Source organism: Cervus canadensis, chromosome 24 (genome assembly GCF_019320065.1).
Source record: "Cervus canadensis isolate Bull #8, Minnesota chromosome 24, ASM1932006v1, whole genome shotgun sequence".
In the NCBI taxonomy this organism is placed as follows: Eukaryota; Metazoa; Chordata; class Mammalia; order Artiodactyla; family Cervidae; genus Cervus; species Cervus canadensis.
This window is the reverse complement of record NC_057409.1, coordinates 15,590,229-15,615,071: the sequence shown is the minus strand read 5'-3', so window position 1 is coordinate 15,615,071 and position 24,843 is coordinate 15,590,229. Positions and strand designations below refer to the sequence as shown.

The window sequence follows — 24,843 nt, the reverse complement described above, 5'->3', positions numbered from 1 at the left end:
ATATTTTAAAAAATATATACTATCCTGGGCCACTTTCTCAGTGATTTGAAGATCACTGCTATTGATATGTTCTCAGAGACACTCAGGAGCACTTGCACTTTCTTTTCTGTTCTCAAGTGATGTGATTGCAATGTCATCATTTTGAAGCCTAACTCATTATCCAAAAGTGACGTCAACCCCTTGAGCCCTAAATAGCCCTTCTCAGCAACTTGCCAGTTTCTCACCATCCACTCAAAAGGCTTGATAATGGCTGTGCCACCTGGCCCTGGCGGTTGTGCCCGCCACACTCTGCTTGGCAGTGAAAAGGGAACATTTCACATCAAGGCAGGAAATCCAGCCTTGTCTTTATCTGCCTTTCTGTCATATCCCATTGTATATACTTGATTGGGCTACTTTCTTAGTTTTTGAGCTGTAAGGGTGTAGTCAGGGTATAGTCAGGAAATCTTCACAGACTGAGTTTCTTATTGTTCAAATGGCCCTTCAGGTGCCTCTTTTTTTTTTTTTTGATGAAGCCTTACTTCATCAAAAACTGTTTTCTTGTGGGTAAAGTACAACAGTAATCAAAAAAGGAGTTGAGTATTTGAAGCAGCAAGGACATTTGCTGAATCCAGAAAAATAATATTTTTAAAATAGTAACCATATGTTAATCATCTTTTACATACAAAAAATTGAAGATTCTCCTACTTAGATGGAAAGGTGTGCTTTTTCTCTACCTTCTTACTATAAAGACATAAAAAATTGTCTTTCATGGAAGTAAGCCTGTTAAAAAGTCTTTGTGGAAAAGAGAAAATTTATCTTCAGAAGTAAAGTGCGGCAAGTTTCCACGATGAAGTTCTCAGCTGACGTCTGTCTCATGGGGGGTGCAGGCCGCAGCTGTTGCACGTTGGTGGTCGCCTTGCCGTTTTGTTCTGGCTATCAGTTACTGATCTTCAGGAGCTGAGGTCACCATTTCCCAACCAGAACGTGCTGTGCTGTGACTGCCTGGGTTTCGTTTCTCATCCTTACTAGGTTTTGACCAGGAGCGTGGAGGTAGTGCTTGCTACGGGTGTGAATGTGTGTGGTTTGCTTCCATAGAAATCACGCCTCAAAACCAAGTTTAACCAAAGTGCCTTCCTTTTGAATTTGTTCTCTGCCTCAACACTCTACCCTTGAGAATTATTGAACTTCTACCTATACAGTTGCCACAGATCATCCAAGTCCAAAGCCATTTACTTCATCTAAATTAAATTAGATTAATTAAATTCAGTTCACAAGACAGGTGTTAATCGTATGTGTAAGTCACTGCTATTGTGTATTATGTATTATGTGAGAAATACAAAGGTAAAATAAGCCCTGGTTTCTTTAAAGAAATTATAGCCTAATGCAGAAGGACTTTACATAAATGTTATAGTTAATTATTTTCTAGGAAATAGACTTCTACTTGTACTAATTGAAGTGAAAGTGGCGATTGGTATAAGAAATTGGTGGTTTGCCTAAAACCCAGGGCAGTAAGTGTAGCAGGTCTCATGGGGAACTCAGAACTAACAAGGTAGCAAAGGAAACACAGCTTCTGTCTCAACCACCCTGACAAGTCCAGCCACCACATGGTATCTTTTCTTTACCCCGTTCTGCACATGAGCTGTATTATTCTGCTTTTTTCCACACAGTAGCCATTTACCTGCTTAGTAGCATACATGGCCCCCAAATGGTACTGCCAGTCCTCTGCAGATCACACACTGAAGTCTAGAGCACAGAATTTCTAGAGTAGAAAATCTTTATTGGTCTATTGAGACAGTTATTTGCCCAACAATTTTAAACAGAGGTGGGGGGGTCCAAGGTCCCACAATCCACTACCTGATTATCAGGGACCATGGGACTCAGTTCTCTTGTGTGGAATGTGAACAAAGCACGTGGATTGAATGGCCTGTCATTTTAGCTCTATGTATAGTACAAAGCAGAATGCTATATGTTCTTCCTTAGGAATAAAATACTTTTCTGAAAATGTAGAGAAGGTGGATGAAGGCAGAAATCTAGAGTTGTTTCTTGGAGAGTGGAAGCCTCTTTGCCAAAGAATCACTCTGACTGGCAGTCCAGAGTAGGTGGGAAGGGCCATGGCTGGAAGCAAGCCAGACGTCACACTGAGATGAGATGGCAGAACCTGAAGTGAAGGAGCTGTAGAGAGGGAAGCAGAAGGAATGAAAAGAGTCAGGGGAGAGGAAGAAGCAAATTTTCTCAGACATGGTTACCAGCTGGAAATGGGGCATGAAGAAGAAGGACAGAATCTTGAATGAACTCTCAGGCTTCTGATTGGGTGACTGGGTAGATAATGACGATGGCATTTAATCACGATTCACCAAGAGCATCTTCATCTCTTGCTGTTCCTTTCACTTGTGCCTCATTGCTTGACATTCATTGCTAACTCTGTTCACAGCTCCAAACTTCTGCACACAGCACTTCCTTTCTCAGCAGTGGCTTTCTCCTCTCTGTAGTGTTTAGTGAAATACTCAACTTTTAAACTTAAGTCAATTATTTGCTCAGAGTGTTCCCTGACTGAGTCGTCTGTCATGGGCACTCCCGTCATTTCTAATAATACCATTCTTATAGCTCTGTATTACAGTTGCTTGTGTAAGTTACTCTCTTAGCCATGAGCTTCTTTAGGATAAGGATACTCAGTGAATGTTTACTGGCTGGTCAGATAGGTAGATGAAAATGATTTGGTGACCCCAGGGTCTTTAGCCATGTTGACTAGCAAGATGTTGTACCATAAATCAAACTAGAAAACACAAGTGGCTTAGAATAGAAGGTGATGGGAACCAAGATTCTGTGGCTTCAAAATCAACACTTGATAACAACATCCAGTCAGTATATAAACTCAGGGGGAGAACCCAAAATTTGGAATTTTTAACAGAAAGGTTAAGTAGAAAGTGCACATTAATAGAATATATAATTTCAGTAGCTTTGGAAGGGGCCTTCAGGAGGCCATCCGTCTTGGTGCCTGCATCAGTGTAAGCATTGCTTCTCTGGCACTCTCAGTAGCACCAAAGTGCCAGTTTCGAAAAAAGAAAAGAAAGAAAGTGAAGTTGCTCAGTCGTGTCCGACTCTTGGCGACCTCATGGACTGTAGCCTGTCAGGCTCCTCCATCCATGGGATTTTCCAGGCAAGAATACTGGAGTGGGTTGCCATTTCCTTCTCCAGGGGATCTTCCTGACCCAGGGACTGAACCCGGGTCTCCCACACTGCAGGCAGACTCTTTACCATCTGTGCCACCAGGAAAGCCCATTTAAGGTGAGCCCAAAGAGTATTACAGTACCAGAGACTTATGGTTGTTAAAAAGTTATTTTTTATTTTGTTCTTGGAATAGTCATGAGAGATTTCAGTTGAGCTCTGTTCACCTGTGTGTATGTATATAGATCACATGCCACACTTTCATGAATCTTAGTCTTATAATGCTATCAAAGGCCTAAAGGTAATCTGTTCTTAAGGAACTCTTACTGGCTTTTAGGCATCACTGCTTTTTGTTATGCATCACAATATACTTAGTACTTTTTATATTTAGTACTAGAACTCTTGTCCAAGATACTTAAAAAGCCACATTTGCTTCCTTGCTGGAATGATTTGTAATTATATAATCAGACTTACAGTTTTAACAGCTTCCCAACTCTCATGAAGGAATAACTAGAAAGTTTGGGATGGACATGTACACACTGCTGTATTGAAAATGGATAACCAGCGAGGACCTACTGTATAGCACATGGAACTCTGCTTAGGGTTATATGGCAGCCTGGATGGGAGGGGAGTTTGGGGGAGGATGGATACTTGTATATGTGTGTATGGCTGAGTCCCTTCACTGTCACCCAAAACTATCATAACATTGTTTGTTAATTGGCTACACCCCAATACAAAATAAAAAGTCTAATTAAAAAAAAAGAGCTTCCCAACTCTCTTAAATCATTTTTCCCTTTAGAAACTCTTACAGTGGAATTCATGCCTATATTTTCTCAGATCTTTGTGAAATCTGCTCTCCTAAAGTCTAGAGTTTACAGTCCAAGCCTATCCTCCCAGGATGTCATCAGCATGGAGATACCAAGATCACTTTCTCCTAGATTTGTCATAATTTCTTCTTCTGGAATATTTAAAGATAAATCTTGAAGAAAATGGAAAAGTTTTACAGCAACTACTGTGAAAAACATAATAGTGTTTCTTGGCAACATTGAAGACTGACTAAAGATCAATGGCATGAATTGACCTAGAGCGAACTGACATATTTTAGTTTACTGATACTATAAACTAGCAAAGTTTGGTAGCTTTGAGGGTTGAGAAAGAGGAAAATGAATAGGTCAGTGCATGTGTCGCATGGTTGAAAAATTTGGTGTTTAACATGGGATTGTCCAGGCTTAATGTCATAGTACTGCACATTTTAAGAGAGGGAATGGACAACAGCTTGCATGGGAGAGAGGGACTGGGTGAGGTGAAAGGAGGGGAAGGGGAGTTCTGATTGATGACATGTGTGGTGTGGCGGGAAGTGGTTGATGGGGAAGGGAGTTTGTTCTGGTATCTTCTTCAACTCTTGCCTTTGTACCCATAAGATTTCAGTAATCAGACCATCAGATACATTTGTTGACCGACAGAAGCAAATATTTTTACTCTTCTATTCAGGTTTGATAGATGCCAAATTTCTTATGAGGTAGATACAAATTTAGGAGGTGGACATTACATTACATTAACATGTATTTAGGAAGATGAAACAGTAACTAGGTTGGTAGAAAAGAAGCAACAGGATACATTGGTTTGTTTCATGGAAGCATAGCCTATAAGATTAGTAAATTGAAAAATAGCTCCATCCAGTCTTTCCCCCTGTGCAGAGTATTTCACCTTTTCAAGAGGATGTTCGTTGTCTGAAGACTCTCCTGAGGAAGAGGCTGTGTTACATAATCCTGAAAACTTGTATTACCAAACTCAGACTTTGTAAGACCTTTTCAAAAGGAGTGACTCTATCTTGGCTGATGGACATGAAGCAAATTAGGCTGAGGAGGGTGCTCTTTCTGTGCGACTGTTGGGCTCCACCTCGTCGCTTCTGAGGACCCGCTTTGGAAAAAGCTATGTATGCAACACTGAGAGAGCATCTTGCTCCAAACAGAGCAAAAATAAAAGGAGTGGAAGAGAGTAGTCCTAATGCAGGCTTTGCTTCCGAATCTTTCCCTCCTTGCACCACGTGCAATTGTTAACACTTCTTCCATGGTTGTCAGCTTCATCCACAATCTTCTTGAAAATATTAAAGTATTAGAGAACCTTAGCTACCATCAGCCTTCTCCTTTACCCCTTAAATGCTTTCAGCCTCCTCTTTGCTCTCTTCACATTGACGTTAAACTCTACTGTCAATCTTCTGGGCCTTCCCTAAAATCAAACGTTGTTGAGCCTTGCTTCTCTTCCGCGTTTTGTCATTACTGATCCGCCCAAGCTTTTTCTAAAATCCCCAATTCCTTACTTACTGACTTTTGCTGCATCATAAGAGTGAGCCATAAAAGGGGAATTGATGTGTTCTTTTCTCTTGATTTTAGAAAGTAATACCTAAATTAATACAGCTCAAGCATTTGCCACACTCTTTTCACTATGTCTTGTCACTGAAGTTCTGAGCCCTAGATGTGGCCATGTTTATTTTCCACTTGCAGGTTCTCAGGGATCGGCTACCATTGTATCTGTTTTCATGGAGTTTCCAACATGGGCCAGTATGCATGAAAGTGTGTGAGGGTGGTAATGATAGTGACAATCACTGCAAGAGGGTGGGACTGCCTTTCTGTGTGTAGCCAAGTTTTAAGGCTAAAACTTGATGAGAAGTTTTGGTGGAAAAGGAGGATGAACAGCTTGCAACGCCAATGTTGACTATTACCTTTCCAATTTTCTTTAAGGCACAGGGGCCAATTTGTAGGACTTCTTGTCTTAATTTCTGCTACCTGTAGCTGGTCTTTTCCCTTGGTAAGATTTTAATGGCACATTCAGCAGTGGCCACAGGACTGGAAAAGGTCAGTTTTCACTCCAATCCCAAAGAAAGGCAATGGCAAAGAATGCTCAAACTACCACACAATTGCACTCATCTCACATGCTAGTAAAGTAATGCTCAAAATTCTCCAAGCCAGGCTTCAGCAATACATGAACCAAGAACTTCCAGATGTTCAAGCTGGTTTTAGAAAAGGCAGAGGGACAAGAGATCAAATTGCCAACATCCACTGGATCATCAAAAAAGCAAGAGAGTTCCAGAAAAACATCGATTTCTGCTTTACTGACTATGCCAAAGCCTTTGACTGTGTGGATCACAACAAACTGTGGAAAATTCTGAAAGAGATGGGAATACCAGGCCACCTGACCTGCCTGTTGAGAAACCTATGTGCAGGTCAGGAAGCAACAGTTAGAACTGGACATGGAACAATAGACTGGTTCCAAATAGGAAAAGGAGTACGTCAAGGCTGTATATTGTCACCCTGCTTATTTAACTTATATGCAGAGTACATCATGAGAAATGCTGGGCTGGAGAAGCACAAGCTGGAATCAAGATTGCCGGGAGAAATATCAATAACCTCAGATATGCAGATGACACCATCCATATGGCAGAAAATGAAGAAGAACTAAAGAGCCTCTTGATGAAAGTGAAAGGGGAGTGAAAAAGTTGGCTCATAGCTCAACATTCAGAAAACTAAGATCATGGCATCCGGTCCCATCACTTCATGGCAAATGGATGGGGAGACGGTGGAAGCAGTGGCTGACTTTATTTTTTTTGGCTCCCAAATCACTGCAGATGGTGATTGCACCCATGAAATTAAAAGACACTTATACTCCTTGGAAGGAAAGTTATGACCAGGCTAGACAGCATATTAAAAGGCAGAGACGTTACTTTGTCAACAAAGGTCCGTCTAGTCAAGGCTATGGTTTTTCCAGTGGTCATGTATGGATGTGAGAGTTGGACTATGAAGAAAGCTGAGCGCCAAAGAATTGATGCTTTTGAACTGTGGTGTTAGAGAAGACTCTTTAGAGTCCCTTGGACTGCAAGGAGATCCAACCAGTCGATCCTAAAGGAGATCAGTCCTGGGTGTTCATTGGAAGGACTGATGTTGAAGCTGAAACTCTAATACTTTGGCCACCTGATGCAAAGAGCTGACACATTTGAAAAGACCCTGATGCTGGGAAAGATTGAGGGCAGGAGGAGAAGGAGATGACAGAGGATGAGATGGTTGGATGGCATCACCGACTCAATGGACATGGGTTTGGGTGGACTCCGGGAGTTGGTGATGGGCAGGGAGGCCTGGCGTGCTGCGGTTCATGGGGTTGCAAAGAGTCGGACACGACTGAGTGACTGAACTGAACTGAACTGTACCCAGAACAGTGAACCCTAAAAATGCTTATTTGTATGGAATGTTTACATGTACATATAGCTCCCAACTATAAGGAGCTAGAAATGTTTCAACTCTATCCTGATTAATTTTATAGTAGGACCCAGTTGTCATGTCATGGATTGTGAATGGGAACAGTATTTGTGGAAGAACTCTGGTGAATGAGAAAAATTGAGGTAGTGATCGTTTAAATTATTCTAACTAGGAAAGCTTTCTCACATCTATTTGTTATTGCAGTAGCAAAATTTTTAGAAAATTTAAATTTTTTCCAGTACATATATGCTATACACTTAATAGTATTTAAAATATATAGTATAGAAAGTGAAAATTTTCCAGAATTTCATCCCCTGAAATAACCACTATTAAGGGTTTGGTATATATTTGTTTAAAATATTATTTTAAAAATACTTATTCTAAAAATACTTATTAACATCAATTGCAAAATATGTTTCACAGTTAAAAGAATACATGTGAGTTCTGGTATTTAAACCAACCCTTGAACTCACCACCCAGATTAAGTCATCTGTCACAATAGTGTTGAAGCTCCCTGTGTATTCCTCTCTATCCTAACCCCTAATGTTTTCCCAAGGGGTAACCATTATCTCAGACATATGCTTTTCCTTATAATTTGCTCATATTTATATCCCCAAAAGTGTTAGTTTTGCTTGTTTCTGAACCTTATAAAAAATACAAGGCTACACATATTCTTCTGTGACTTGCCTTTTTTTCTTTTAACATTATGTTTCCAAGATGCATTGATATATTTCATTCATTTTAATTCATAATATTTCTATTTGCAGAAATATAATTTATTTATCTAGCAGTAAAGAGTAGGACTTGACTTAGCAACTGAACAAATGACAACAAATTACTAATGAGATTGAGCATCTTTTCATATATTTATAGTCACTATGTTTCCTCTCTTAGAGACTATCTTTGCATCTTTACTCATATTTTTTCCACAGTTAATTTTTTGTTTAGATAATTTAGATTTACAGAAATTGCAAAAATGGTACAGAGAATTCCTATATATTCTTTACCTATCTTTTCCTTATATGAACATCTTATCATAGAATATTTGTCAAAACTAAGAAATTAACCCTGGTACAATGCTATTAAATAAAGTATAGAATTTACTCAGATCTTACAGGTTTTTCTACTAACCCCCTTTTTCTTTTCGAGAATCTGGTCCAGGATTCTACTTTGCAGTTGTCATATCACTGTAGTTTTTACAGTTTGTGACCATTACTCAGCCTTGTCTTCCATTTTGACAGTTTGAAGAGTACTGGTCAGGAGTCTTGTAGAATGTTTCTCAGTTTGTGTTTGTCTAATGTTTTCTCATGGTTGGATTGAGCGTAAGCATTATTAAGAAGGATACCACAAAATGAAGTGCAGTGTATCAGTGGGTACATGATATCAGTATGTATACTGGTCATGTTAACCTTGATCACTTGACTAAGGAGCTATCTGCCTGGATTCCTAATGTTATTATTTTCCCTTATAAATATACTATTTAATATACTTGGGGTGATATTTTTGAGACTTTGTAATTCTCTTTTCTTAAAATTTTACCCACTCATGTTAGCATTCTTTTTAAATTGGCCTGTTTTCTCACCTCTTTAATTATGAGTTGCCAGTTCAAGAAGACTTGAAAAAGAAATATTTTACAGATTTGAATGAAAGAAATAAATCTGTTCACCAATGATAAGATTACCTACAGAAAAAATCCAAAGGAAACTATATCCAAAGTATTAAAATTAATAAGGGGATTTAGCAATGAGGCTGGGTAAAGGATTAATACACAAAAATTAATTATAACTTAAAAAAATTAATTATAACTTTATACACGAGCACCAAAAAGCTAAAAAATGCAATTTAAGTGCTTGCTTTTCAGAAGTCAACATTAACAACATGAACAGACAATTCACAAACCAAGGAAAAGGTATTTTCAATATTATTTACTGCTAAAAGGTTACTTTCTAGGTTTTTTTTTTAACTCCAGAAAATCAAATGACAAACAGGCCATATTTTCCACATCAGTTAGTAATGTCAGGTCAATTTTGAGTGAAAGAAATAGTAGCAGGCATTTTTTTTCTTGTTCTTGATTCTTTGATATGTTAATATTAGTAACTTTGCTAATGTGGCAGCTGGTTATTAAAGGACTCAGGTGTTTACTTAGGTCCACGTCTTTGGGTTTTATTTGTTTGTATTTTACCATCTTCAGTTTTCTTCTTTTCCTTTGGAGTTTCAAGCAGGAATAGAATACATTTTTCCAGGCTCAAGAGCATTAATTTGTTTATTCATTCAACCATCTTTTACTGGGCTCTTAAGATGAACAAAGTCTCAGTGTAAGATACAGAAACAAAGAAATGCATATTCCCTCTAGGATGATTCTCCTCATCTATTAATAAATAAGAGATGTACCTAAAGCATTGTTACACAGCTGGAAAGAGGCATGTTCCAGAAAGGAAATAGAACCAAAGGAGAGTAATAGTTCTGAGGAGAGAGATCTGCTCTGGGGAAGGAATGGCTCCACGGCCTTGGTGCTGTATTCTGTGAAGGTGAATGAGTTTGTTTTATGTTTTGTGGGCCTAGTTCACCATGGAAGTCATAAAGGAAGTGCCTTTAAGATGGAGATACATTGCTTAAGGAAGGAGCTGTATAGTCCTTTTATGCTTTAGAACCAGCAGTACCATGTCAGTATGTCATGAATTTGTTGTTCAGTTGTTCAGTCGTGTCCAACTCTTTGTGACACCATGGACTGCAGCACACCAGGCCTTCCTGTCCATCACCAACTCCCGGAGTTTACTCAAACTCATGTCCATCTAGTCGGTGATGCCATCCAACCATCTCATCCTCTGTCGTCCCCTTCAATCTTTCCCAGCATCAGGGTCTTTTCTAAGGAATCAGTTCTTTGCATCAGGTTGTCAAAGTATTGGAGGTTCAGGTTCAGCATCAGTCCTTCCAATGAATACTCAGAGTTGATTTCCTTTAGGATTGACGGGTTTGATCTCTTTGTAGTCCAAGGGACTCTCAAGAGTCTTCTCCAACACCACAGTTCAAAAGCAGCACTCAACCTTCTTTATAGTCCAGCTCTCACATCAATACATGACTACTGGAAAAAATCATAGCTTTGGGTATATGAACCTTTGTTGGCAAAGTAATGTCTCTGCTTTTTAATATGCTGTCTAGGTTGGTCATAGCTTTACTTCCAAGGAGCAAACATCTTTTAATTTCATGGCTGCAGTCACTATCTGCAGTGATTTTGGAGCCCAAGAAAATAAAGGTCTCTCACTGTTTCCGTTGTTTCCCCATCTGTTTGCCATGAAGTGATGGTACTGGATACCATAATCTTTGTTTTTTGAATGTTGAATTTTAAATCAACTTTTTGACTCTCCTCTTTCACTTCCATCAAGAGGCTTTTCAGTTCCTCTTCACTTTCTGCCATAAGGGTGGTGTCATCTGCATATCTGAGGTTATTGATACTTCTCCTGGCAATCTTGATTCCAGCTTGTGCTTCCTCTAGCCTGGCATTTCACATGATGTGCTCTGCATAGAAGTTAAATAAGCAGGGTAACAATATACAGCCTTGACGTGCTCCGTTCCCAATTTGGAACCAGTCAGTTGTTCTATGTCTATTAACTGTTGCTTCCTGACCTGCATACAGGTTTCTCAGGAGGAGGTCAGATGGTCTGGTATTCCCATTTCTTTCAAAATTTTCCACAGTTTGTTGTGATCTACATAGTCAAAGGCTTTAGCATAGTTAATGAAGCAGAAGTAGATGTTTTTCTGGAATTCTCTTGTTTTTTCGATGATCCAACAGATGTTGGCAATTTGATATCTCCTTTTCTAAATACAGCTTGAACATCTGGAAGTTCTCGGTTCACGTACTGTTGAAGCCCAGCAGAGAGAATTTTGAGCATTACCTTGCTAGCATGTGAAATGAGTGCAATTGTGCAGTAGTTTGAACATTCTGTGGCATTGCCCTTTTCTGGGATTGGAATGAAAACTGATCTTTTCCAGTCCTGTGGCCACTGCTGAGTTTTCCAAATTTGCTGGCATATTAAGTGTAGCACTTTAACAGCATCATCTGTTAGGATTAGAAATAGCTCAGTTGGAATTCTGTCTCCTCCACTAGCTTTGTTCATAGTGATGCTTCCTAAGGCCCACTTGACTTTGCATTCCAGGATGTCTGGCTCTAGGTGCGTGATCACACCTTCGTGGTTATTTGGGTCATTAAGATATTTTCTGTATAGTTCTTCTGTGTATTCTTGCCACGTCTTCTTAATATCTTCTGCTTCTGTTAGGTCCATACCATTTCTGTCCTTTATTATGCCCATTTGTGTATGAAATGTTCCCTTGGTGTCTCTAATTTTTTTGAAGAGATCTCTAGTCTTTCCCATTCTATTATTTTCCTCTATTTCTTTCCATGTTCACTTTGGAAGACTTTATTTCTCTGTGCTATTCTTTGGAACTCTGCATTCATATGGGTATATCTTTACTTTTCTTCCTTGCCTTTTACTTCTCTTTTCTTAGCCTTTTATAAGGCCTCCTCAGGCAACCATTTTGCCTTTTTGCATTTGTTTTTCTTGGGAATGGTTTGATCACCCGCTCCCGTACAGTATCACGAACCTCCATCCATAGTTCTTCAGACACTCTATCAGTCTAATCCCTTGAATCTATTTGTCACTTCCACTGTATAATTGTAAGGGATTTGATTTAGGTCATACTTGAGTTACTTAGTGATTTTCTCTACTTTCTCCAATTTAAGTCTTTATTTTGCACTAACACTTTCATGATCTGAGCCACAGTCAGCTCCTGGTCTTGTTTTTGCTGACTGTATAGAGCTTGTCCCTCTTCGGCTACAAAGAATATAATCAGTCTGATTTTGATATTGACCATCTGGTGATGTCTATTTGTAGAGTCATCTCTCTGTATTGTTGGAAGAGGGTGTTTGCTATGACTAGCGAGTTCTTTTGGCAAAACTCTATTAGCCTTTGCCCTGCTTCATTCTGTACTCCAAGGCCAAATTTGCCTGTTACTCCAGGTATCTCTTTACTTGAACAACAACAATAAAGTTGGTTTTTAAGAGAGTGGGCCAGACATTTTGATGTAACATTGAGTCATATTGTCCTAAAGCAACTGTTTCCATCTTTGCAGATAGTGAATGAAAGACAGAAATTACTTAGAAAGGTGTAATATTTGACTTCTAACACATGAAAGTTACTTTCAGTATTCATATAAAATAAAATTTACAACCGAAAAAAAAATATAAAACAGATCCTTCTGTAAGAGGAAAATATACAATGTATAAATTGATTCTCTACTAGATTCTGCTTTTGTTTAGATCCTAAGACATTATGGGTTTTAGAGTGACAGCAGAATTTATAAGTAGGCAGCGTATGATTCTTTCTGGGGCGTCTAAGTTCTGAATGCATGAGCTCTTAATGCTGGCCTGTTACATTTTTATCTCCTGCAAGCTGTTTAGTCTATGCAGCTATCACATACATCTCAAGTGAATATCTGTAATAATAATTATTCAAATATGGCACTTGAGAAATGTTTTCTGGAAGTTAATAAAAATAAATATTAATTACTACTAATAGAAACTTGGAGTCATTGATCACAGTTGGAGGCCCTAATCAAAATTTAATTTCGTCTTTATGAGCCATGTTCCAATTTCAATGAACAATTCAAGATTGTTTGGACTTAGAATAGAGTCTGGTGAAAAAAAATTGCCAGAACACAAAGCAACAATAAAATTAAATGATATGAAAGACAAAGTGTTTTTTCTTTAAATGTCAGCAAAGGGCCGATGATTGCAGTGACTTGTTCTGACAAATACTAGGTCCATCATCACCTGCTTAGTTTTGTCCTTTCCTTTTACCTTCTCACCCCAGTGAAAGTGGATCTAGCACTCAGCACTAGTCTTTTTTTATTTTATTACATTTATAAATATGATACAGTAATATATATTGTTATTCTTCAAAACTTAATTTGACAACCAGAAGTCTAATTATTTTGTATTAAACAGCTTCTTACCATGAATGGCACAACATATAATCCCTTCTAGTATTTTTTATGCAACTTTGCTTTGTTTTGCAATGGTTTCTTTAGCAGATTTTCACCCAATCCGTGGCCACAGTCATAATTGTGCTTATGTACTTATCTATAAAGATAGAGCATAGGAAAATACGCTGAGAGCAGAATAAGTACAAAACAAGAGACTATGTTGAAATACATAGAAATAACATATGTGTGCATGATACAGATGGAAAAGTCAGTGAAGATGACTTGGCAAACATTTACAAAACATTTGTTTTCATCCAAACATAAGGCACAATGCAAAAATGTTAGCACTAGTCTTCTTTTGGAAAATTTCTCCATCTCTTGGTAGACTATTGTTTTCACTTAGTAATCTTTCAGAAAGGGTTTGTGAGAATTATATTCCCTGAGTTCTTGTGTGTTAAAAAAAAAAAACCCAAAACTTCATCTTTAAAGTCCACAAACTTCAGTGATAATTTTCTGTATTAGTTTTTCCTGAGACATGGTATACCATGTCTGTAAAATTTCTTTGATTTCAGGGAAATGGTCCAAATGATATTTTTGAAAATGCTTTCTGTTTCATATATGTAGTTCCTTCCTTCAGGAATATAAGTCATGCCAAAGTTTGTTCTCCTTCGTCTGCCTTTCATATCTGTTTTCCCTATAATCTTTTCACACTCTTTGTATAATACTTTCTAATTTCATTTTTTCCCACTTCTTTCAGACTTTTCTCTATGAGCTTATTTTTTTCAAATAGTGTCAGTTCTTCATTAATTTTATTTTTCCTTTTTATTTATTTACTATTTCCTAGACATAGTTAGAAAACTAGAAATCACACTAGTTTTTTTTTTTTTTTGAAATCACACTAGTTTTTATTTCCTTTTGTGAAATTTATTTCTTATGCACTTGGATCTTTGCTTTGAGCTGTTTTTTAGTGGTGATATTTTCATAAAATTTTTGAATTCTTGCTAATATCTTTGGTCAAGTTAGTAATTTATGTGTCTACATGCATGTAAAATATGTTTTATTTTTCTCCCATTTCTCTTGCCTGTTTCTTCCTTTTGACATGAAGTATTTTTTTTAATAGAACACCTGGAATGGCTACTCTTCCTGCCTTCCACCCCATCTTCAAATAATGAGTTCTTAGATTTTAGTGTTATATTTTTAAAGTTGGATATTACAAAATGCCTTCTGTTCAGGCATTTAAGCCCTCTGTTACAAGCATAAGATAATCAGTTTTGACCACTGCAGCCTCACCAAGTAGGAATAGGATGGCCACTGTGTTTTATGGCAGCTTCACAAAAACTGTTACTGAGACTCTTACCACATATCAGAATGTGTTTCTTTTCATATTCTCTAATAAATGTTATATGATCTGTTTTGTTGTTTATGCTTCTCCGAGAAACTGTGTATGCTGTTGGATTATATGTATGGTTAATTATTTTACACGGTTTTTAATACTATGGGGGGAGAATCATGTGAAATTGTGTTTTCTAGGTAAAACATGGTCAAATATATTGGTAATTTCATGTGTCTCAACATAATATATAATTATCTTCTTTACATCATTACTTGCTACCCTTGAATCCTTATTTCTGAATCATCTCTCAGCTGACTTGAATTGCAAATAGTTTTTTTTTAGAAAATATTTATTTACTTACTTTTCTCTGTGTCTGGTCTTAGTTGAGACAGAAATTCTTTGAATGAGATATTGAATGAGATAACATAATAAGCTTGAACAGTATTTGATAAATCTATGGATTATGATACTTATATAAGCAAGGTGGGTAGAACAAATGAAGACAGTCAAGCCAAACCTAGAATTAGTGTTTCTTTTAATGGAGAAAGATTACTGCCCTCTCCATCAGAGAAGAGCTCAGTGAACTTCATCTGCCTTCACCAGGTTGGTGGGTCTTCCTGCCATGGTTCTGTATTGGAGGCTCAGAGTTGGTTGCTGCTGCTGGAAAACTGGCATCCTCTAAGTGTGGTGGCCTGGTTTGTCATTGGTGGGAGGAAGCTCATGTGTGGAGCTCATTTCCTGCGACCAGGTACTTTGTTCTGATGCCCGTTGAGCAAACACTGCAGTGCCTGGGGAAGGGGGTTGGTTGACATTCTCAAGGTAGATCATCTTGCCCCCACACTGAGAGTCTTATGCTGAGCATTCTCATGGAACACAAATAGCCATACTCTAGGCCCATTTCTCCATGTCTGTCCCTCAGATGTCTTTGTCACCAGTCCTCCAATCTTTCTTCTTTCAGGTCCCTATCCATCTGGCTAAACTTGTAGCCACTGCCCATCAGGCCATCTTTCCTCAGCCAAAGTAGACCATGGATGTATTGCTTCAAGTTCTACCTGCAGGGAGGAAGTTTCTGCTCCACTGTGTTTTCAGAGACCACCCCTTAGAGTGGATATACTACCAGAGTCCACTTAGGATTCGTGACAATGAAAGGTCAGTTGGAACTAGGCATCCAAGGTACTCGGACCTTTCTGCATCTTCCTGTATCTTGTATTTCCTAATCTTGTATTTCATATATATATGAAATATATATATATCATATAAAATATATCTATACATATATAAATAAATATATATGGTTTGGTTCTCTTGAGGCTTACTCCTTCTGATAAGTATTCCTACTTTTCATGTCAGAGACTTAGTGAGACTCTGAATTTAATGATGTAGTGATTTATTGCCTTTTGATTTTTGTTTATTTGCTTAGTCTGGAAGCTGCAATAGATTCAGAATACTTTTTTGATATACATAGGAAGTCACTGAGTTTCCGTCTTAGCCTGAAATCAAGACTTTAGAGGTTGAGCACATAATTCTTTTGTTTCTATCCTCTTTTCAGGTTCTCCATGTCTCTCACTGTTTCTGTGAGCTTTTGGTATCTTTCCAAAAAACTTCTTTTCAAACCAGAGTTAGTTTCTCATGCTTACACCAAGAACCAGACAAACATGTTCATATTAGGAAATGTGTGTAGAGAACAGAACCTTAGGAACCTGGGAGAATAATTAATTCTTTAAGAGGGTTGGGTGTAACTCATGTCCCACTTGATTTTCAAAATACCAATCAGTCTCCAAAATGTCCTTTAAACTTCAAAGGCGTTGACAACAGGTTTCCCAGATCCTCAACAGGAACTTCATTCTAGTGAATGAGGATAATACAGAGATAATAAAGTTGTCATTTTGAAAATTAGTGAGACCTGAATTTTTAACTATCTGGATCCTTGGTTGCAAAATAGGAGAAAACAACTGGGTTGAAAAAGGAATTTATTAGAGAGATGTTGAAGGGTTCATAGTAACAGTGAGAGTCTTGAACATCCTGAGAAAGTTGTGGGTAGGAACAAAGGCCAACCTGGAAAGCCAAGAACGAGAAGTCCAGCCGTTGTCTTCTGTCAGGATTGGTTGGGCCGCGATGGCAGTGGCTCTCACCACTTGCAGGACAGCATTGCCACCGGCCGCTGCTGGCACCGCCGCTTTCACTGGCGGCCCCGTAGCCCCCGTGAGTGAATCCTGAGCACCCCTTTGTCTCTGTGTCACTCTCTTCACATTCAAAGTCTTGAGCTGAAGCAGAGTCTAAGTAGGAGGCTGCTCATTTCTGTAATGGGAATTATACTCCTTTGGCCCACTTCCATGCAGTGTGGAAGTCTTTCTAATTTATATTCCTTTTCTTCATTTTCTTGCTTTATGGTTCTCACTGGGACTTCTGATACCATGTTTGGTACTATTGGTGAACAGTACCATCCGAACCAAAGAGAGCAAACTTGTTTTCTTCCTGATCTTGAGGAAAGCATTTAGACTTTCACTGTTAAATTGAGGATGTTCCTGTTCATTACTCATTTGCTGAGTGTTTTGATCATGACTAGATGTTGAATTTTGTCAAATTTTTTTTTTATTCTGTTGAGATGATTGTGTTTTTTCATTGTTTGCTGAGTAATTAAATAGATTACATTTTTGAATATCGGACAGATCTTGAATTATTTGACCCTTTTATATATTGCTGTTTACTAATATTTCATGAGAATTTTAAGTCTGATTTCATGAGGGATAGTAATCTCATGAATCCTTTGTCTCATTTTGGTATCAGAGTAATGCTGGCTTCATAAAACTAGTTAGGAAGTGTTCTGTCCTATTCTATATTCTGAAAGAGTTTGTGTGAAATTAGTATTAATTCTTTCGTAAAGACTTGGTAGCATTCTTCAGTGAAAGCATTTTGGCCTGTGTTTTGTCTTTGTGGAAACATTTTTAACTATGAATTTGGTTTCTTTAGTAGATGAAGGAATATATAGTGTTGGTATCTCCTTGACTAGTCTTAGGCAGTGTGTGTCTTTCATGGAATTTATCCATTTCATCCAAGTTGTTGGATTTATTGGCCTAAAGTCATTTATAATTCCCTTATTATTATTTTAATGCTCAAAGGATCTATAATAATGGTCTCTCTCTCATTCCTGACATTGGTAAGTTATTCCTTATTTTTCTTGATCAGCCTCACCAGAAACTTACCTATTTTCTTTTCTTTTCAAAGAATCAGCTTTTGATTTTATTGGTTTTCTTTATTGTTTATTAATTTTCTACTCATTGATTTTTATTTCTTTATTGTTTCCTTCCTTCTGCTTACCTGGGATCTAATTTGCTTTTCTTTTTTCAGTTTTTTAAGACAGAAGTTTAGTTCACTGACACATTTCTTCTTTCCTAATATGAGCATTTAATGCTGTAAATTTTCTCAAAGCACTGCTTTAGCTGCATCTCACAAATATTGATATATTGTATTTCATTCAGTTCAAAATATTCTCTAATTTTCTTTTTATTTCTTCCTTAACCCATGGGTTATTTAATTTTCATATATTTGTGGATCTACCAGATAGCTTTCTTTCATTTTTTCCCCATGTATTTTTGCTGTCTTTGGCTTTTTGATGTGATTGTGGGAAATCACCACCTACCTTTGAGAAGAAGGTACTGGTCTGAGCCATCATTGTATGTGAAATGCCCACAGGCCACCTCAGGCCTGTGCTGGTGGGCAGGTGTATGCGTCAGCAGTGGGCTGCTGTCTCTTGGCTGGCATATGAGAAGTGGGGCCAACCAATCTACCACCACCGCCCTGTTCCAGTATTGAGGCTGAAAATTTGTTAAAAGTCTGCATATAAGGCAACCACATCCCCAGTCCTCCTATCCCGCTGTGCACCTATGAACTCTAGTAGCCAGGCATCTACCCTTACATAAGGAAACAGAATCTTCTTCAAAGAAATCAAATGGCCCCAGAGAAGGCCCTAATGCCAGAGCTAAACTCCTTGCAGGACTTACTGAAGGTAGATTCCTGGATCCCCCTGGTGGATGAGTAGACCTGTGCGGTGGAGGAGGTAGCCAACTCTGGTCTCCTTAACACTCTCAACAAAGGCAGCTGATTTAAGACTCATGTCTTATTTCCTATTGACTATCAGCATTCACCACTTAACTTTAGACTTGGCTGTATGTGGCATGCCAGTACTTAAAAGAATGGGGAGTTATAAGTTTTGATGTATGTGTAGATGACCCACAGATAAAGAGTAAGATCAGCTCTCTAAAAGATGGAATGCTACTCATAGTGACAGGACTGTCCTGTTCAATACAGTCTTATTTTTAATGGACTAGGACCCTAAAATGTGAATGATCATTTGCTGGGTGACTGGATTAAAGATAATTTCAGTTTTCTTCTTGGTATATTTCTATCTTTTCTATTAATAACTTCTCTAAAGTGAATATATATAGCTTTTGTGTTCAGACAAAATGTCTTAAAACATTAAGGCAAAAATGAGTAGAATTGTGGAATAAACTAAAACATCAGATCTGATCTAGTGAGCATGACGTAAGGTATAGGAAGTGTGAAACTAGTGATTTAACAGCAAACTGGGTTGATCAGAATTGTCTCTAAAGGTGTTTACAAGAGAAGTAATTGGCAAAAAGCTTTCACTTCTCCGTGAAAAACAACTACAGGAGTCCCACAAAGGACTGTCTGGCCCTTCTCTGTGGGTCAGCATTCCTGAGGAAAGGTAGAAGTACACTGTAATCACGGTGTTAACAAGACAAGAGTATCCTAAGCTCTTCAGCTTGGCCCCTGTTCATTCACTGGTGATGGTGTTCCTGCTGAGGGAGGGGCAGGAGAGTTTGAAAGACAGCCTTAACTTAAGAGAGGAGACAGGTTGCCCACGTTCCATTACTAACACAGTCTTTCCTGTCCATCCCATCCACAGGCAGCTGGCGAAGAGTCTTGGGCAGGCTGGTGAAATTGAGCCTGAAACAGAAGGGATACTTACAGAGTATGGTGTGGATTTCTCTGATTTCTCTTCAGAAGTTTTAGAATGTCTCCCTCAAGGCCTGCCTTGGACAATTCCACCAGAGGAATTCAGCAAGAGAAGAGATTTAAGGTAAATATCTGAGACCCTTTAAAGAATGACACGTTTTCTACCTTTCTGTCTTCTGACTTAACTTTCTGAGGAGCTGGCCTCAGATGTTGCCATCTTTCCACCAACACTCAAGTTCCATACAGTTGAAACTCAAGTGCTCTGTACCAGAGGTTGGCCAGTGATGCCTTTTGAGCTAAACCTAGCCTATTGCCTGTTTACTCACAGCCTGTGAGCTAAGAAGGCTTCCTAGGTGGCTCAGTGGTAAGCAATCCATCTGCTAATGCAGGAGACACCAGAGATGTGGGTTCCATCCCTGGGTCGGGAAGATCCCCTAGAGAAGGATATAGCAACCCACTCCAGTATTCTCTCCTGGGAAATCCCATGGACAGAGGATCCTGGTAAGCTACAGCCCATGGAGTCGCAAAGAGTCAGACATGACTGAGCACACTTGCATGCACTTGTGAGCTTAGAATGGCTTTTATATTTTTTCATGGTTGAAAAAAAATTGAAACAATTTTTTATGAAAATTATATAAAATTCAAATTTCAGCATTCATAAAGTTGTGCTGAAACTTAGCTGTGCTTATTTGATTATATATTGTCTTTGGCTGTTTTTTTGCAATACAATAGCTGGGTTGAATAGTTGCAACAGAGGCCATATGGCCTGCAAAGCCTAAGATATTTGCTGTCTAGCCCTTTATTGAAAATGTGTGTTGACTCTTCTTCTAGACCATTCTAATTTCAACAGGTACAGTTGCCACCTTCTTTCCTCATTGCTATGCCCCATAGGTCTGGTCCAATAAAGACAGTGTTATCTGGTTAGAAGTGCCCTCCTTTAAATGGGCCTCTTCAGGCACAGAGCAAAGGATTCAAGACTTCTGTGCTTGGAGCTTCATTTTAAAGCTTTACTTTTAGGTCTGGAATTTGTTGGAAAGTACTTTTGTGGTATTTTTTTTAACAACATCTTCTTTGAAGATGTTTCTTCATTGTGGGATGTTAGTTCTTTTCTGATATTTCTCTTCAGAATTTGGTTTCAGTGCTGGCATTCATTTTGGATGCCACATGGAGATATTCAGAACCAAGAAACTTTTCATACAACCCACTGAGGCTGTGGAAGGTTTTTTGCTAAGGTCATCCCATGTCAGAGTCTTTTCCACCACCACACTTGCTCACTTCATGCAGCTGAGCTTACGATACCTTAAGCTTGTGGTGCCCATTACTCCACCTAGTTAGAGAATCCTCCTTTACGGGTCCCTCTTGCTTTTGTATCTTTTAGGAATTTACTTCTTTTTTTTTTTTTTTTCTTTTCTTGCCAAGGGTAGGCAAGGAAAAGGAGTTGATGGTTCCCTTTCCTACTTGTTAGTGGCTCAAATGGAACACACATTATATTTGAAGTCAGTTAACTCAAGTTGCTTTCTTCTTGGCTTTCAGCAGTAACTGTTGTTCATAGAACTGCTTCTGGTCAGTTATCCTGTCAAGGATTTTGGGATCCTGAGGCCATAATCTTATTACTCTCTCTGAACCTTCATATTCTCATATACAAGTGGAGGGACTTGTTTTCTGAGATCTTTTCCTAAATCTAGGAATCTATTAAAAAATTAATAAGAAAAAGATAGGATGGATGACTGAATTTTGTTGTTTGAAGTGTAAGTTAGTAGAGCTATTCCTCCATAGCTGTCGACATTTTAAATGTACCTACCCTTTCACCTAAAAACTCTTTATTTCTCGGAATTCATGCTACTCAAGGAAGTATATTAGGGTACATGTACATGAATGTTTGTTGCTGCCTTATTGTAAAAGTGACACTGCTGATGTCCACTAGTAAAGGAATGGTTACATAACCTATCTCATATCAATAAGCTAGCATTCCCCGCCACTGTAAAAAAGAAGCTAGACCCATGTGGACTTTCCTAAAAAAATGGCCATCATATATTGCAAAGTGAAAGAAGCAAGTTTCAGAACAGTAAGAATATGAGCCTAGTTTTTTATAGTCAAATAATATAAATGTATATGTACATTCACATGCATATACATGTATACATAAAAGTATATATATATTTTTTTAAAAAGTCCTGGAAGGAAACACATTGAACTGCTGACTGTGATTATTGTGCATGGACTCAGTGAAGTGGTAGGAGGTATGGAGGCAGTATTTTACTTTTTATTTTATAAATTGCTCTGTTATTCAAGTTATTCAAACAAATAACCTTTATAACTTTTTAAAATTATGAATGGAAATATCAGAAGAGAGAGGTGCTCAATCTTTCCAAGCCTGACTCCTAGCGTGCAGGTAAATAATAAGGCATGCCAATAATCCCCACAGCCAGTATTGCTCAATTCCCCTCTCATGGCCCCACATTGCCTTTTTCTTTGGCCCCTGTTACCTTCTGAGTTAGACCACAGACTAGGAGGTCTTGCTCTGCAGAAGGCTTCTGTTAAAATATACCTATGTGTCCTGCAAAAGGATCCAAAGATTCAGGGAGCCTGTGGGATGCTCTCTGCTGTTAGTGTAGTAACAGGGATTTTTTTTTTTTTCACTTTTGTAAATATCATTTTTGCCTATCACTATCTTTTTTTAAATTTTTATTTATTTTAATTGGAGGATAATTACTTAACAGTATTGTGATGGTTTTTGCCATACATCAATTCATACATACATGAATTGTTACAGGTATACATATGTCCCCCCATCTGAACTCCCCTCCCACCTGCCTTCCTACCCTATCCCTCTGGATTGTCCCAGAGCACCAGCTTGGGTGCCCTGCTTCATGCATCGAACTTGCAATGGTCATCTGTTTTACATATGGTAATATACATGTTTCAATGCTATTCTCTGAAATCATCCCACCCTTGCCTTCTCCCACTGAGTCCAAAAGTCTGTTCTTTATGTCAATAACAGGGGTTTTTAAAAAAAAAAAACAACTTTAATTTCCAGGAGCTTTTTACCTGTCCATTATCCTCTGGAATTATTTTTCTAAAATTCAAATCTTATCCTTTTGTTTTTACTCCTTTGGCTTAAAATCTTTCACCTGCTTCCTGATGCCTAAAGTGGTAACCTCTAAACTTTGTTGAACATGCATTTCCTGTAACTTCTGTGCCTTTATTCTAAAATTACAAGTGTACGTACTACTTCACTAATTTATTATGTTATTAATGTACATAAAAGTGGAAAAATAAGAATGAAACAAATTTTAATGTATTTTATATTACTTTAGAAAGGTAGAAAAAGATGTTCATATTATCATTAATCTTATTTTTGGTGAAAGCAATGTGATTGAATATTTTATTTTTTTATTTTGCTTGAGCAACTTGCAATATGGAAATACAAAGGTCTGAGTGTTAAGTATTTTATATTTTGATACTTAGTTTTGGTTTTAATGGTTATCATAACTGGAAAAGATGCCTCATATCTTAGGAAGAAATGAGCTGAACTCACTAAATCATGATACTCATTTTTCAATCCTATTTACAGATCATATTCAGATTCATTTTGAAATCCATCTAATAGACTTACACCTTTCATGATGTCAGTCCTTTCTTGTGGACAAATTGAAAGGTGCTACATTTTTAGAGTTTTTAAAAATGGTTTCATTATCTTCAATTATTTTTCAGTTGGCATCTTTAAAAACTAGTTATAAAAATACATGAGAAAATTTAAGTGTACAGATATGAGCAGTTTGGTAGCTTAAAAGATTAGGTCATTTTAGGTCCCCAAATTGTGTAATAATGAAACATTTCAAAAGATCCATTTTTAGAATTTTATATTAAAAACTTGAGTTTCTTGTTTTATTTTGCTTTCAAAAAGCAATAACTTTAAAAAATCATTGTTAAAAGATCGTATTTACTTGAAGGGACAAATTAAGTGTATTTTTTTTTCTAGCTATCTGCTAGGGAACGTATGATTGACAGTCATTGTTTTGAAATCATAATGTGGCTGATGATGAATTCATGTTAGGAGCAGAAGAAAATGTCAACTTTGCTATTTTCATGGTATTAGTGCTATTAGTATTATTAGTTTAATATTATCTTCAATCTGGATCTTTGCAACAGTCTTTTTTTAGCCACGTACCTATTTTGTAAGGATTAACTTCGCTAAAACCATAAATCCATGGTACTGGGCATGTGTAATTACCCATCGTTCATAGTTGGTTGAAAATAAAAGAACCAACAAATGCGCCAATATCATTGCCTTTTGTGTTCTGGAACACCTGAGGTTCACCTCATTTACCACCTGATCCACACATCTTGTGAGTATGCCAGGGTTAACTCATGTGTTTATGTAGTCACAGTTAATAATTTCTTATTTTTTTACAATAAAAAATAGAGAAGTACTTAGTATGCTGGAGCATTTGGATCTGATTACCTTTTCCTCTCTTTGACTGGTCTTGTAATAAATTTATTTCATTTTCCTATCAACAAATATTTATTGAACACCATCCACGGGCAGTAGAAATTCAACATGAGTAAAAGTAGATAATGGTTTCTGTTCTTGTGGAACTCTGTCTTGGAGCAGTAGTCAAATATGGAATTATAATGGAAGAGAGATACTTGGTACAAGAATTTATAATACTCTTATTTCTTCTGCTCAGAGGTTCAGTGCCTTCAAAGAGGTTTTGCCAATATTTTTCTAGGAAAGTCAAAAGAACTAGGAAGGAATCCTAATATACCCTAAGAAACATACGCTATGAATAAATAATACATATTCTGTAAACTCCTAAATCAAATTTTTTTCTTTTTCCTCTCTTCTCTCCTATATGGCGATTTAGTCACTAAATTGTGTCTTGACTCTTGTGACTCCATAGACTGTAGCCCACCAGGCTCCTCTGTCCATGGGATTTCTCCAGGCAAGAGTACTGAAGTGGGTTGCCATTTCTTTCTCCAGGGGATCTTGCCCACCCAGGAATCAAACCTGGGTCTCCCGCATTGCACACAGACTCTTTACCAACTGAGCTATCAGGGAAGCCTCTTGTGTTTATATGTATTATTTATATATCTATATATATAATATATATGTACATAATAATATATACCAAGTATACTAAATCAGTCACTGGAAAT

The 24,843-nt window shown here is 37.7% G+C and overlaps 1 protein-coding gene across 5 annotated transcripts in view; it reads left to right on the top strand.

The window, feature by feature from the left end:
* The window catches only part of DIS3L2 (DIS3 like 3'-5' exoribonuclease 2), a 354,056-nt gene that overhangs the window by 144,505 nt on the left and 184,708 nt on the right, over window positions 1-24,843 (top strand). For 4 of the 5 annotated variants that reach the window (XM_043445967.1, XM_043445970.1, XM_043445968.1 and 1 more), the window contains exon 9: window positions 19,634-19,807. In XM_043445967.1, the coding sequence (XP_043301902.1) occupies window positions 19,634-19,807 (174 nt within the window). Of the gene's footprint in view, window positions 1-15,664; window positions 15,818-19,633; window positions 19,808-24,843 lie in introns of those variants that run through there. The other variant, XM_043445971.1, reaches the window with a different exon arrangement.